We start from the raw sequence: 14,356 nt of genomic DNA, 5'->3' as shown, positions 1-14,356 counted from the left end.
TATCTCAATTTTAGGATGATCCTAAGAACACAAGGAACTTCCTTTCAATGGCCCAAATGGTAGACTGGCTTAAGGAAATTTGTGTACAAAAATATTGTTTGGATCCTTGTCTGTTTTCATCATAAACACTTTTTTCTTTTGCTATCACCTTTAATTCCCCTAAACTCACAACGTAGTATCACCTACAGCAAAAATCAGAACTTAAATGTAATCAGTATTTCCTTCCACCAAATGCACTTGGCATAGTCCATCTTTAGCAGGGGTTCCCCCTAATGCCTAACGTTTTTTGGGAGAGCATTTGACAAGAGGATCAAGCTTCCATTTTCTCAATGGAAAGGAGTCCTATGGTCTTTCCCAGGTGAGGAGGCCAATGTTTTTTGTTTGTTTGTTTGTTTGTGACAGAGTCTCAAGCTGTCGCCCTATGATCTTTCCCAGGTGAGGAGGCCAAAGCTTTTTCTTTGAGACAAAGTCTCAAGCTATCACAGTGGGGTGAGTGCCATGACAACAGCAGAGCTCCAACTCTTGGGCTCAACCATTCCTCTTGCCTCAGTTTTTTGTATTTTTAGTAGTGACGGGGTCTCGCTCTGGAGGTTTTACTGTATTCTGGCTCTATGTGGGGCGCTGGCTCAGAAGCTTTGAAGACAAAGTCAGAGAGGAGGGAGAGTGATGGCGCTCTTTCTAGAAGCCTTAACTAGCTCCAACAAACCCTCTGAGTATCCAGTGTATCACTATTTCTGGGCCCAGCTTCCTGCCCTCAGTCAAGATGGCGGCCGGGACTCGTACTCGCCAGGGCGCATGCGCCGTCCCCAGCCCTCCTTCCTCTGGCCCTTCCGCGCGCCGGCACCACCCACTCGCCAGCTGCGCCTCTCAGTGTGTCCCCAGCCTCACCCCCTTTCTGGCTGCCTCTATCCGTCTAGCTCCTGAGCCCGGAAGTGGATGTAGCCGCTTGGCGGAGAGGACAGAGGGGGAAGTGCTTCCGGGGAAACGGGCCCGGGTTGGTGTTTGTAAACTTGCCTCGGTCCCGGCGGGGGCAGCGGCGGCCGCAGGGTTGGCAGGGTGTGCTAGGGCCTGGAGGAGGCGCCGCGCGGCCAGGGAGACAGCGGGAGGCCGCGCCTGGCAGGTAGGAGCAAACCCCAGGGAGCGCGCAGCGTATCCCAGGCAGACAGCAACGCTTCTGCAGCTCGCAGGCCGTGGGGCGCCGCGCGGGAAGGAGGAGGGTAAGGGAGGAGGGGCGCGAGGCAGAGGAAGGGGGGGTCCCCGAGGGAGGGGAAAGACCGTGCGCGCACCCCGCCCCTAGTCTGCGCGTCCCGTCTCGTCCCCGGCTGGGGAGAGGGGGACTTGCTTGGCAGGGACGCGAGCGCGAGCACGCACCTCGCGCGCTGCTCAGCGCTCTCCGGCCCTCTCCTCCTGGTCAGTGCGGCTGGCGCAGCTGCTGGCTGGCGGGCGGGTGGGACGCTGAGCTTCGGCTGCTAGCCCTCCACCTCCGAGTTTCCGTACCTTCGGGCGGACTTGAACGCGCACGTGCAGGCACTGCTAGTCCGGTTTCTGCCCGCCAGCCAAGCGCACAGAGATGGCCTGAGCTTTCCTCCACCCTAGTTCTGGCAGTCTCCTGGGTATGAGCTTTGCGGGCCGGCCCACTCGACACAAAAGCCCCAAAGGGTCTCCGCCCCTTCCATTCCTAAAATGGCAAATCCTAGCAGTTGCCCTGTTGGCAGAGTTCTTCCATAGGAGGCCCCAATTACTTTTGCTCCTGTTGGCTACCCCTCCTTCTTGCCCAGGAGACCAGTTTTCTCCTACTGACCTAGAAAGAGAGTGCTTCTTGACTCTTGTCCTCTTTCTGAGCTTCACAGAGAGCGCCCAGCAAAAAAAAAAAAAAAAAGTTCAGCATATCACACGTTGTATGGCCTGAGAATGTTACACTTAGCAGCGGCCTCTCCATTTCTGGTTTCAGGTTTCTGAAACAGATCGTGAGCTTCACCAAGAGAATTCAACTGGAAAACCAAGACTAGCAGACTCTCTTTTTTCTTCAGACAATAGCCAGGAGCCAGACGGAGTCCAAGGATTCGTAGGACACCGATTTTTTCTTTGGAGGACGCTAAGTTCTGTTTGATGACAAAGTTCAGTATGGCAACAGGACTGAAGAAACGCGAAGGAACCATTACCATAATTTGGTGACAGTTCTTTAAACGACAGTGTCTTAAGGAAGGGTGGATCAAGGACCTCCTGAACCTTGGGGTTGCATTAAGTGAGAAATCAGCATGGCTCAGGTAAAAAGCTCTAGAGTCCTCCTCCTTCAAGATCACTGGGAAGCCTGTTTGCAGTTTCACTCTTGAATGCTGCCTTAGTCAACATATTGACCAACCCCAGTGAGCCAAGCTCTCTATTAAGCACCAGGGGGAGATCTAGAGGAAGGAAAGGAGACAGGCCACAGCCCCTGCCTTCAGGGAGCTTCCAGTCAAATGAAGGAGGTAGGCTATTCTGCATCACAGGCACTGATGGGACTTTTTCAAACCAACATGTGCTCAGTTTATGTTTGGTATGTTAAGTGCTGAGGAGTGTAAGTGAGTGAATAGTCTGGTGAATGCTTTGTTTATTTTTTTCCAACAGGAATTTATTGAGCTCCTGTTATATGCAAGCCATTGTACTGTGAATACAAGGATGAATAAGATTGTCCTTGTACCCAAGCAAGCTTCCAGGCTAATTGGGGTGAGGGGAGGGATGGAAAGATCTTTATTTTTATAGTGACAACACTTTGCATAGTGGCTGGCTAGTAGTGGAGACTGTTGATAGAAGGAATGTGTAATAATAGAGGTATGTGCACTGCAGAGGAGAGGATGATACTTCTGCTTGAATAGAACAAAAAGATGAAACTTGAAGCCTGCATAGGATTTTGCTAGGTAAATAATCAGAAGGGCATTCCCACATGAACTACATGGGCAGGAGCTTAGAGACATGGGAAAATGCGATGAGATTCCAGATACTGCAGGTAGTTCCGTGTTTCTGGAGCAAAGGATTTAAATGGAGATAGTTAGGGATATAAAATAGTGATGGCTGGGTGGGTGGGTGAGTTCATGCAGAAGTAAGCATGGTGCAATCCAAAGGCCTTTTGTGCCTTGTAAAGGAATTAGACCTTATTCTATAGCGGTGTTCTCAACCTTCCTAATGCCGCGACCCTTTAATACAGTTCTTCACATTGTGGTGACCCCCAACCATAAAATTATTTTCGTTGCTACTTCATAACTATAATTTTGCTACTGTTATGAATCATAATGTAAATATCTGATGATAGGGACTCCCTGAAGAATGTTAAGCAGCGGAGTAAAATCAGATGTAAGTGTATTAAAAAGTCTTTGGGGAGGTAAAGGAAGGATTGGAGAGACACAATGACCCCATAGGATATTGTAGTCATCTGGGCGGAAGAGTTACATACACATATCCCCAGAGCTTCTCCTAGCTTTTTTCAGGGAACCTCCCCTGCCAGTCCCACCAGGATGGCAGCCTACTTATAGTAGAATTGGCTTTCTTCCAGCTGCTTCTACATGCACAGCTTCCTCCTTCCCATGTAAAGTAGGAGCCCTTTGGTTCCTTCTTCCTTGGTCTGCAGCCCACTTCTCAGCATCAAGTTCATTCTTGTTCTGAGAAGGCTGCCTTCCACTAAGCACTAACTGCTGTTCTGGGCACTGCTATGTATTTTACATCTTGGTTTAATTCTCATCAGCCCTGTAAGGATAAACACTATGACAGGCATTTTTCATTTAGGAAACAGATTTTTTTTTTTTTTTTTTTTTTTTTTTTTAGTAGAGACAGAGTCTCACTGTACCGCCCTCAGTAGAGTGCTGTGGCGTCACACGGCTCACAGCAACCTCTAACTCTTGGGCTTACGCGATTCTCTTGCCTCAGCCTCCCAAGTAGCTGGGACTACAGGTGCCTGCCACAACGCCCGACTATTTTTTTGTTGCAGTTTGGCCGGGGCTGGGTTTGAACTCGCCACCCTTGGCATATGGGTCCAGCGCCCTACTCACTGAGCCACAGGCGCCGCCCTTTTTTTTTTTTGAGACAGGGTCGCTCTAGGATGCCGTGGCGTCACAGCTCACAGCAACCCAACCTCAAACTCTTGGGCTTAAGCAATTTCTCTTGCCTCAGCCTCCCAAGTAGCTGGGATTATAGGCCCCCGCCGCAACGCCCAGATATTTTTGTTGTTGTGTTGCAGTTGTCCTCATTGTTTTAACTGGCCCAGATGGGGTTTGAACCCACCAGCTCCAGTATGTGCGGCTGGCGCTCTACCCACTGAACTACAGGTGCCACCAAGAAACAGATTTTAAAAGGTGGAGTAATTTGCCCAATATTACACAGTACAAATAGCTGAAATAATTTTTTTAACTTCAGACCTTTCACTCTAAAGTCCATGAAGGTGGAAGAAGGGGTTTCAAGATATACTGATATGCAAAAGGAATTTCTTTATTAATTTGGGAATTTGCTGATTAATTTTTTTTTAATCACAGCAGGTAAATGGTAAGAATGACCAACTTTTTCTAAAATTTTTCATCAGCAAGAAAAATATATTCTGTAGTACTGGCTAAACAATATTTTGAAGAACGTAGCCGTGGAAAGAGGAAATTTGCTTAAACATCCCTTATTTCAGTAATTGTTTTAAACTATATGTGGGGCAGCACCCATAGCTCAGTGGGTAGGGCACCAGCCATGTACACTGAGGCTGGCGGGTTTGAACCCGGCCTGGGCCAGCTAAAACAACAGTGACAACTGCAACAAAAAAAATAGCCAGGTGTTGTGGCAGGTGCCTGTAGTCCCAACTACTTGGGATACTTATGCTAAGAAAATCGCTTAAGCCCAAGAGTTTGAGGTTGCTGTGAGCTGTGACATCACAGCACTCTACCCAGAGCGACAGCTTGAGACTCTGTCTCAAAATAAATAAACTATATGTGGTGCAAGGAATGTGAAAAAATGTCAACTTAGCACACATATAAATGGCTCTAGCAGTTAAGAGAAATTGTGTATTAAACTCCAAATCCTTTTAAGTGATTTGATTTTTCTATCTGTTATAATTGACAATTTAAGAAACTTTAAGGAAAAAATAACTTAATTTTACTGATAAACCTTTATCAGTAAATGTTCAGTGAGGTCTACCAATCAGAAGTGGGCTCCAGGCCAGGTGCAGTGGCTCACACCTGTAATCCTAGCATTCTGGGAGGCTGAGGAGGGTGGATTGCCTGAGCTCACGGGTTTAAGACCAGCCTGAGCAAGAGTGAGACCCCCCCATCTCTAAAAACAGCCAGGCATTGGGCGGCGCCTGTAGCTCAGTCCGTAGGGCGCCAGCCCCATATGCCAAGGGTGGCGGGTTCAAACCCGGCCCCGGCCAAACTGCAAACCAAAAAATAGCCGGGCGTTGTGGCGGGCGCCTGTAGTCCCAGCTACTCGGGAGGCTGAGGCAAGAGAATCGTTTAAGCCCAGGAGTTGGAGGTTGCTGTGAGCTGTGTGATGCCACGGCACTCTACTGAGGGCCATAAAGTAAGACTCTGTCTCTACAAAAAAAAAAAACAGCCAGGCATTGTGGTGGGCACCTGTAGTCCCAGTTACTCAGGAGGCTGAGGTAAGAGAATCACTTGAGCCCAAGAGTTTGAGGTTTCTCTGAGCTATGACACCACGGCCCTCATCCACAGCACTCTATCGAGGGTGACAAAGTAAGATTTTGTCTCACAAAAAACAAAAAAGAAGTGGGCTTTGAAGTGGAGGACTGTGAAGAGAGGAAGGAGGGCTGGGCACAGTGGCTCACGCCTGTAATCTTAGCACTCTGGGAGGCCGAGGTAGGCGGATTGCCCTGAGTTCACAGGTTTAAGACCAGCCTGAGCCAGAGTGAGACCCTATCTCTAAAAATAGCTGGGCATTGTAGTGGGCACCTGTAGTCCCAGCTACTTGGGAGGCTGAGGCAAGAGGATCGCTTAGTGCAAGAGTTTGAGGTTGCTGTGAGCTATGATGCCACAGCCCTCTACCCAGGGCAACAAAGTGAGACTCTGTCTCCAAAAAAAAAGGGGAGTAAAGAGGAAGTTCCCCTAGGAATCTTCCATTTCAGTGGGTCAGCAAGACAGACCCTCAGGTCCCTCACAGTTAAGGCCTAGAAATACCTTCACAGTAATATATAGTCACACACACTCCTAGCACAATGCTAATGATAAAGAAGTCAGTAATACTTGATTATTTATTTGATCCTATAGTTAAATGCTGAGGGATGGCAAAATAAATAACTAGTTCCTGGTGAGACATGAGTTAGGGGGGCTTCTTGAAATAAGTCAGGTTTGGCAGTGAGGAGGTACAGCAGGTAGCTGAGTAATTATAAACAGTTAGTTTATAGCTAAGTGTAAAAGGTAGTTCTATAGAGAATGGCAGCCTGTTTTTGCCCTCCCCTGCCAGGTGACCTGACATGTCATCTCCTTTCAACTTAGGCAAGTCTCCTGGCTTGTGAAGGCCTAGCAGGTGTGAGTTTGGTTCCCACTGCAGCCAGCAAGAAGATGATGCTGAGCCAGATTGCCAGCAAGCAGGCTGAAAATGGAGAGCGGGCAGGTAGCCCTGATGTGCTGAGGTGCTCGAGTCAGGTACAGCACTTGAGTCCATTTTGGCACTGGGGGTCGGGTGGCCCAAGGTCTCTGCCAGGAGACACCAAATTCTTGATTCCTTGTACTTCCATTTAGGGAACTGGGGGAATGAATGAATGTTGTTAATCGGAAAGCAAAGGAAGGTCATTTCTGTACCTACTCCTCCTTTAGACCAGGATACTTGGAAGGAAATAGATGGATATTTTCTCTAAGTCTTTGGGACAGGTGGTTTATTCTCATTTATAATCTGTCCAGAAGCAGCATTTGGTCTCATCATATGTTCTGAGATGGACTATGAGTTTAGAATTGATTTGTCTTCAAAGGGTCACCGAAAGGACAGTGATAAGTCCCGGAGCCGCAAAGATGATGACAGCTTGGCTGAGACCTCTCATTCAAAAAAGACTGTTAAAAAGGCAGGTAATGGGATGCCATGAAGGCTACGTTGAACAGTTTCATGAGAATATTTCAGATTGTATATGACCCAGCACATTGTACCCCTTGATTGCACTAATGTACACAGCTATGATTTAACAATAAAAAAAAAAAAAAGAAAAAAAAAAGGCAGGTAATGGGGTAATTCCCATTGTAACTCCCCAAACGGATACAGTTTAGTAATAGGGTAATCTTCTTCCTTCCCACTGTCACTCAACCTGAAGGCTTTCCTAGATGCTTTGGCTTCTCAAAGCCAGTGAGTATATCCCCTGATTTCACCCAGAGACTACTGTGGAAGTGATCTCTACCCTCGCTGCAGAATCTGTGGTACAGTTTGGGGAACCTGAGATCTCATGATGAGGGGTAGGCAGATTCCAGCTTAGATCATACTCAAGAATGTTGGGTTTCACAAGGTGGACAGCTTTTCTACTCCACCTCCTTACCCACAAGGTCTCTTTAACTCTAAGGAATATGGGAGATGACAGCACCTTTAGACAGCATCAGAGAGGTCCCTTTGTCTAGCAGCTGCAGGTGGGCCCAGAGTAAAATGGTGTCTCCAGGAAGAGGGCATAAAGATGGCCTCATGACATGCCTTACTATTGTCCCCAGGTGGTGGTAGTGGAACAAAATGGTTCTTTTCAAGTAAAGATTCCCAAAAATTTTGTTTGCGAGCACTGCTTTGGAGCCTTTAGGAGCAGTTACCACCTAAAGAGGCACATCCTTATTCACACTGGTAAGTCTCTAGCTTCTCTTCAAAGGGAGAGAACAGTCTGTGGCTTACATTCTGGGTGTATGTGTGTGTGGCTCTAGTTGGGCTATTTTAAAGGGAGAAGTATTAGAAATGGAGGAAGAAGATAAGTGAATGAGAGGTAGAGATTGCATGACTCTGTACCTAGTGTCACTGAGACCAACAGCTTTGGCAATTCCTTCCTGTTTATTATAGCTTAGTGTCTACACATTGCTAAGAGTTAAAGTTTCTGAGAAAGTAACTGGAATAAGATCCCTACCATACTTATCTTCTGACATTGACTTCCTTCTCCACTTGGGCCAGGTGAGAAACCATTTGAGTGTGATATATGTGATATGCGCTTCATCCAGAAGTACCACCTGGAACGCCACAAGCGTGTACACAGTGGTGAAAAGCCTTACCAGTGTGAACGGTGTCATCAGGTAAGATTCACAGGTCATCCATCCCTGCTGCAGCCCCACTGGTTCCCCAAGAATCAGTGCTGGCCCCTATTCCTGCCTGACAAAGGCTTTGCTCACTATGACCTTAACTCTTGCCTTAAACACAGAGTTAGCTCCTTGTTAAGATGCATCTCTCTGGCCTCATGCAGCTGATAGGCCGGGCCCATTAGAATATTGTCGTAGTAGTAATAATAGCATTTCTTGAGCACTGTACCAGGCATTGAGAGCATGCACACCTTACATAGATTATTTAATCTTCACATTAATTTCATGAAGTAGCTGTGTTAGCCTCATTTCTCATATGGGAAATTTGAGATTTAGAAAAAATTAAGTTTGCCAAGGACACAGCAGATCAAGAGCAGAGCCAATACTCAGAGTTTGCACACTTTGGAGGAAAAGATATAATCTTTGTCCTAGAGGTCGGTATCTGATCTGATGAGAAAGTAAGAGACAGAACCAAAACAAGACAAGAACAGGAGATGAGAAATGATAATAAGTAACACTTCCTGAATACTTTGTGAGGTTCTAAGCTTTGCTACGCACTCTTAACATTGAATCATCAGGCCCAGTGCAGTCTACAGGGTGGCTCCCCTATAATCCTAGCACTCCAAGACTTGAGCTCAGGAGTTTGAGACCAGCCTGAACAAGAGGGAGACCCCCATCTCTAAAAATAGCTAGGCATCATGGCAGGCACCTGTAGTCCCAGCTACTTGAGAGGCTGAGGCAAGAGGATTGCTTGAGCCCAAGAGTCTGAGGTTGCTGTGAGCTGTGAGACCACGGCACTCTACCTGGGGTGACAAAGTGAGACTCTTGTCTTAAAAAAAAAAAAAAAAAAAACTGAGGCAGCACCTGTGGCTCAGTGAGTAGGGCCCCAGCCCCATATACCGAGGATGGCAGGTTCAAACCCAGCCCTGGCCAAACTGCAACAACAACAAAATAGCTGGGCGTTGTGGTGGGCGCCTTTAATCCCAGCTTCTTGGGAGGCTGAGGCAAGAGAATCGCCTAAGCCCAAGAGCTGGAGGTTGCTGTGAGCTGTGACATCACGGCACTCTACCGAAGGCAACAAAGTGAGACTCTGTCTCTAAAAAAAAAAAAACAAACAAACAAAACTGAATCTTCAAAACCCTAGAATGAAAGCTCCATGAGGGCAGAGACTTTGTCCTCTGGTCTCCACTCTGTCCTCAGCCCCAAGAACTGTACCTGCCTTAAGACAGATACTCAATAAATATTTGATGAATAAAGCAGCTAATCCTGTGAGTAGGTACTTTTAGCTTCATTTTACAGATGAGTATACAGATCAAGTTTGTTAGATAACTTGCCAGGGTCACACAGCTGCTAAGTGATTGAGCCAGGATTCAGACCCGGGCACTGTCTCTAAAGCTTGCCTTAAACACAGCACGCATCTCACCATCCCTGCCCACGTGTTGAATGTGACATCTGCCTCCTGTGTGGGGAGGGAGCTAGCTAATAGTAGCTGAGTTTCTCCTTTCCGGCACTTACCCTTCCGTTTCTTCTCAGTGTTTTTCTCGGACAGATCGATTACTCAGACACAAACGGATGTGCCAGGGGTGCCAGTCCAAGACCTCCGACGGGCAGTTTTCTCTATAGGCGCTAGGGGCCCCGGGTGGTGGGAGTGATCAGAAGAATCTACTGAAGAGCGCACCCCCCTCTGGTCTGATGGTCCCACCACCACCACATCTGAACCTGTCCCCCTCCTGGAGGAGTGGACCCAGGAGACCAGAAGAGTGCATCAGGGGACAGTGGCCCCAGAGCCTCAGCTCTGTAAATAATTTGAGACTATGAGTATCTTGGGGAAGTTCCTGCGGCATTCCTGGGCAGGGGAACTAGTCCCTCAACCCTTGGCTGAGGTCATAGTTGGGAACTCAAGGTACAGGACCAAGACTGAAGTGTGGCTCCCACAACCTTGGACGCTAGCTGGCAGCTAAAATGGAAAAGATTGGGGAAGGGGATTTATTTGTTTTGTTCTGTTCTTGTTTTTGTTCATCCAAAAGCAGTTTCAGCAGGTATACTGTGGATACAGATAATCTGGAGGCATAGAGTCCTTGTCCAAAGCAGGGACTATGGCTGGTCCAGCTCTCCCCCCAAACTGAGTTTTTAGTTGCAATAGATCCTCAGTGTTCCACAATTCTGCACCTCATCTCCTATTTGAGGGATATTAGGATCAGGGGTGGCAGCTGAGCTTACTTTGGCTTCTTAAACACTGTAGGGACAAAGGGAAGGAGCAGACAGGGCTAGATCCAAAAAGAGTGAATGGTACCTCTTTCTTCCTCCAGGGAAGAGCAAGAGTTGGGTGTTGTGGCCCATGCCACACTGGTACCTGATGGGGTCAGCTCAAGTGCCTTTAGGAGGAAACCTAGGTGAAAGGGGCCCATGAAACCCTTTTCTTCTTTGGGCAATTGGTCTTGGAAGTAGTTTGTGGCTACCTCACTGCTATTGACTCCTAAAGCCAGACAGAGGTGTTGAGCAAGGATTTAGGGATGTCAGGGGGGGTTCTCCTTGTGCTCTCTTAGGAGCAACCCTAGACTAGTCCCAAGTTGGCTAACAACTGTTCACAGAACAAAGGAATTTGTTGTCCTCTGACCTGACTGTTGAGCAGTAAGAGCTATTCTTGCTTCCGAAGTCCTATCACTGTATTCAGGTAGAGAAAATAGAGGTCTGTCCTTTGGTCCCAAAGAACAAGATCTTGGCTTCCTTCTTTTTTTTTTTTTTTTGAGACAGAGTCTCACTTTGTCGCCCTCGGTAGAGTGCGTGGCGTCACAGCTCACAGCAACCTCAAACTCTTGGGCTTAAGCGATTCTCTTGCCTCAGCCTCCCAAGTAGCTAGGACTACAGGCGCCTCACAACACCCGGCTTTTTTGTTTGTTTGTTTGCAGTTGTCATTGTTGCTTGGCAGGCTCAAGCCAGGTTCAAACCCAACCACCCTAGGTGTATGTGGCCAGCATGCTTATCGATTGAGCTACAAGTGCCACCCTTAGCTTCCTGCTTGGTGGCCACCCCTACCCAACAGAGAATTCGGTGGTGATGGGGAGGGTGCTGCAGAGGAAAGATTGGGGGAAAACATGAATGTAGGTTTTATTGTTAACCATGTTCTTTGCTCCTCTCTGCTCTGACACCACCACCCTGTCTGCCCCCAGAAGTAATCAGGGGTGTGTGTGTGTGTGTTATGTGAGTGTTCATGTTTGTATGCTTGGAGGAAATGACTTTTTTTTTTTCTTTTTTGAGACAGAGTCTCATTATGTTGCCCTCAGTAGGGTGCTGTGGTGTCACAGCTCACAGCAACCTCAAACTCTTGGGCTTAAGCGATTCTCTTGCCTCAAGCCTCTCAAGTAGCTGGGACTATTTTTGGTTGTAGTTGTCATTGTTGTTTGGCAGGCCCTGGCTGGGTTTGAACCCACTAGCTCTGGTGTATGTGGCTGGCACCCTAGCCACTGAGCTACAGGTGCCGAGCCAGAAACGACATGTTATTGAGCCAAACCCTTCTCTGATCCTCACCTTAGAGCAGTGGTTCTCAACCTTCCTAATGCCGTGAACCTTTAATACAGTCCAAAGGGGTTGCAACCCACAGGTTGAGAACTGCTGCCTTAGAAGGTGAGTAGAAAACAGCCTTCTCCCACCAAAACCTGAAGGGTGCCTGAGGTTTCAGCAGGAGCTGAGGAACACAATTTAGGGAACAGAAAAGCTTTGTCCTGGAGAAATTTTTTTAGATTGATTCTAGAGGTTAGGGTAATGGTTAGGGTGTTTCTAAGCCAAGCCAAGGCTTATGAACATGAATTTTCTAAGGTGAAATAAACCCTTCCTCCTAAGGAAAAGATCCTATAGGAGGTTCTGGGGTTTGGTTGGCTCCCACCATAGCCTACCCTAGCTGGCAGATCAGGGTAACTATCTTAGGAGTAATCATGGAGCCTGGGTGAACTTGAGTTCCAAGCTCTCAGTGGGAATCTGAGATGACGACCTGCAGGAATTGGGATTTCATTTCCTAGAGAATGTAGGGAATAGCAGCAGCAATTCCTGGCTATTACCTATTCTGGAAGGGATAAGGGGTGCAGGAGGGTCATCGATACCACTGGTATATTTCAGGGGGAAGGAAAGGAGATGTGGAACTCTTCAGATTTTCCCCGGCAGCATCTGAGGTCCAGTGGGGGAGACACTGAGGAATGCTTGCTGCCATGTACTCTTCTGGCTTTATGCTGACACTCCCATTTAATGTGGTCCGGAACTTAGATCTCAGTCCTCGGATCTGTCTGCCCTGTGGCCTCTGCAAGCAGGGATATCTTTCTGCAAGTGAGCCAGTCCTCTCCTGTTAGAGGGTTCTGCTGGGGCTGGGATTTTTCTGTCATTCACCTCTGGGATGATTCACCCCCTCCAAGACTTCCAGCATCCTAAAATACCACTTTAAAAGACTTAGAAAACTGTCCCCCCAAACTGCTTTTGAAAAAGGTAGGGGTGGGTCTTTCTCCTTGCCATTTACAGCTAATCTGTTTGAGATTGGGTGGGGGTGAGGTGGAGAGAATCATGAGTGACCTATGCCTCTATGTGTACTGGGTCAGGGTGCTCTGACTCCCCACAGACCTTGACTTCCTGCCTGGGGGAAGGAGGGAACTTCTGAGTGTATGTACAAACAGCTGTACCAGAACCACCCTGCTGAGGAATTGGGTGCAGAGAAAACTCAGGAGCCAGGTAGGGAGTTTAGTTGAGGTGCCGATGCTCTGGGGCAGTGGATATGTGAGGAAAGGAACAAAGGGGTGGAAGAAGTGATGTAGTGCTTAGAGGGCCCAGCACCCCACCCTTCTCTTGCTGGGATGGGGCCTTGCACTGGAAAGATGCCTCGGGTGTGTGAGGGGAGGTGGAGACAGGGCAAGGTGTGGAACTGGGGTACCTGGGAAAGTAGAGTGCCTATTCCTAGGTGGGCTGCTGTCCCGGGCCTTGCCAGCCCCACCCTTCCCAGGACCCCAAGTCTTTTCGAGCCTTCCCAACAGCCTCATCATCACTTAGCTACTGATTGTGTCCCATGGCTTGAAATTGGAGGGTTTGTGAGCGAAGGCCCACCGCAGCTTTAACCCTCTCCCCAGATGCTCTCTGCCTCCGCTGCAGCCCTGGGGCTTTCATCTTCAACTATCCCATTCCTACCCTTTGTCTTCACTCTCTTTTTCTTTTTTTAATATACTTATTTTGCTATGGGGGAGGGGAATATCAAATGGACAAGATCACTTTTAAATGGTAGTTTTTATAAGATGTTATAAACTTGTATCTTTTTACCATTAAAGTGCAGTGTATGTTCCTTCGTGATATATTTAGGATATTTAAATAAAAAGAAAATGGGGCTTTTCTACTTATCTCTTTGGGAAGAATGTCTTTTGGGGAAGCTTTTTCACTGGGAGCCAGAGCAGCTGTAATGGTTTTCCTTTTTTCCCCTAACATAACTACCCCACAACCTCTAGCACCCTACAAACACCGTTTCAAAGCTCCCCTTCTCTACAGAGGAGCAGCAAGTACAAGAACAGGGCATCAGTCTGTGGACAGCAGGCCTGGACGAGGGTAGACCCCAGCAGACGTGCCATCTGTGGCCTGCGGCTCTGCATTAGCACCAGGGAACTCCCCAGCCTCGAATGGCAGGAGGAGGAGAATGGACATGAAATGTCCTAAGGCACAGACTAAACAGTCTGCATTGCCCTGGCGAAGTAAAGCCAAGTGACACCTGTGGTCTCAGGTAAGACTTTATTGTATGCTTGGGTGGTGTAACCTTCCTTGTGAGGCAGGGAGGCAAGGTCACAGCAATAGGAAGCAGTCTTTGGGTGTCACTCTAAAATGAAGTATGATAGTGACTACTCCTACAGTGGTTTAGTAACCTACCAGGCTCCTGCCTGCTAGACTCACCCCTCAGCTCCCACTGTCCTCCTGTACAGCCCTGGCCTAAAGAGTCATGGGTGAGTATCCCTCATTCAGAAAGCAGGACCATTGGCCTCTTGAAAGCAAGGATTGATGGTGGTTGTGATGGCACTTTTGTAGAGAGGATTGCTGTCCTGGGGAAAGATTTTGCAAATTATGAGTGAAAATCCCAGATTCCTTGTCCCCTTCATCTAGTCCTAAGAGGCCAGCCTATGACTTTG

At 47.9% G+C, this 14,356-nt stretch overlaps 3 protein-coding genes across 7 annotated transcripts in view; 1 reads left to right on the top strand and 2 right to left on the bottom strand.

Annotated features, from left to right (window-relative positions):
• CSAD (cysteine sulfinic acid decarboxylase) overlaps nt 1-1,731 on the bottom strand; it is a 36,877-nt gene extending 35,146 nt beyond the window's left edge. Inside the window, exon 1 of one of the 3 annotated variants that reach the window (XM_053557258.1) lies at nt 1,372-1,731. The gene's annotated coding sequence lies outside the window, so the exon portion shown is untranslated. Of the gene's footprint in view, nt 1-1,014; nt 1,137-1,371 lie in introns of those variants that run through there. The other 2 variants (XM_053557255.1, XM_053557257.1) reach the window with 2 other exon arrangements.
• Nucleotides 985-13,582, top strand: ZNF740 (zinc finger protein 740). Of its 2 annotated transcripts, none has more exons than XM_053557272.1 (7): nt 985-1,120; nt 1,952-2,267; nt 6,459-6,608; nt 6,932-7,021; nt 7,650-7,773; nt 8,092-8,210; nt 9,747-13,582. In XM_053557272.1, the coding sequence occupies exons 2-7, from the start codon at nt 2,259-2,261 to the stop codon at nt 9,834-9,836; spliced, it is 582 nt and encodes a 193-aa protein (XP_053413247.1). In that variant the 5' UTR covers nt 985-1,120; nt 1,952-2,258; the 3' UTR covers nt 9,837-13,582. The 2 variants fall into 2 exon arrangements, with proteins under 2 accessions (XP_053413247.1, XP_053413248.1); XM_053557273.1 differs by having other exon boundaries at nt 1,952-2,468.
• ITGB7 (integrin subunit beta 7) overlaps nt 10,942-14,356 on the bottom strand; it is a 22,020-nt gene continuing 18,605 nt past the window's right edge. For both annotated transcript variants that reach the window (XM_053557241.1, XM_053557242.1), the window contains one exon: nt 10,942-14,269. In XM_053557241.1, coding sequence (XP_053413216.1) covers nt 14,189-14,269 — 81 coding nt within the window. In that variant the 3' untranslated portion in view covers nt 10,942-14,188. The remainder of the gene's footprint in view (nt 14,270-14,356) is intronic.

Source organism: Nycticebus coucang, chromosome 12 (assembly GCF_027406575.1).
Source record: "Nycticebus coucang isolate mNycCou1 chromosome 12, mNycCou1.pri, whole genome shotgun sequence".
Classification (NCBI taxonomy): Eukaryota; Metazoa; Chordata; class Mammalia; order Primates; family Lorisidae; genus Nycticebus; species Nycticebus coucang.
Note: the sequence above shows the minus strand (reverse complement) of the source record. Positions and strands in the feature narration are given on the sequence as shown.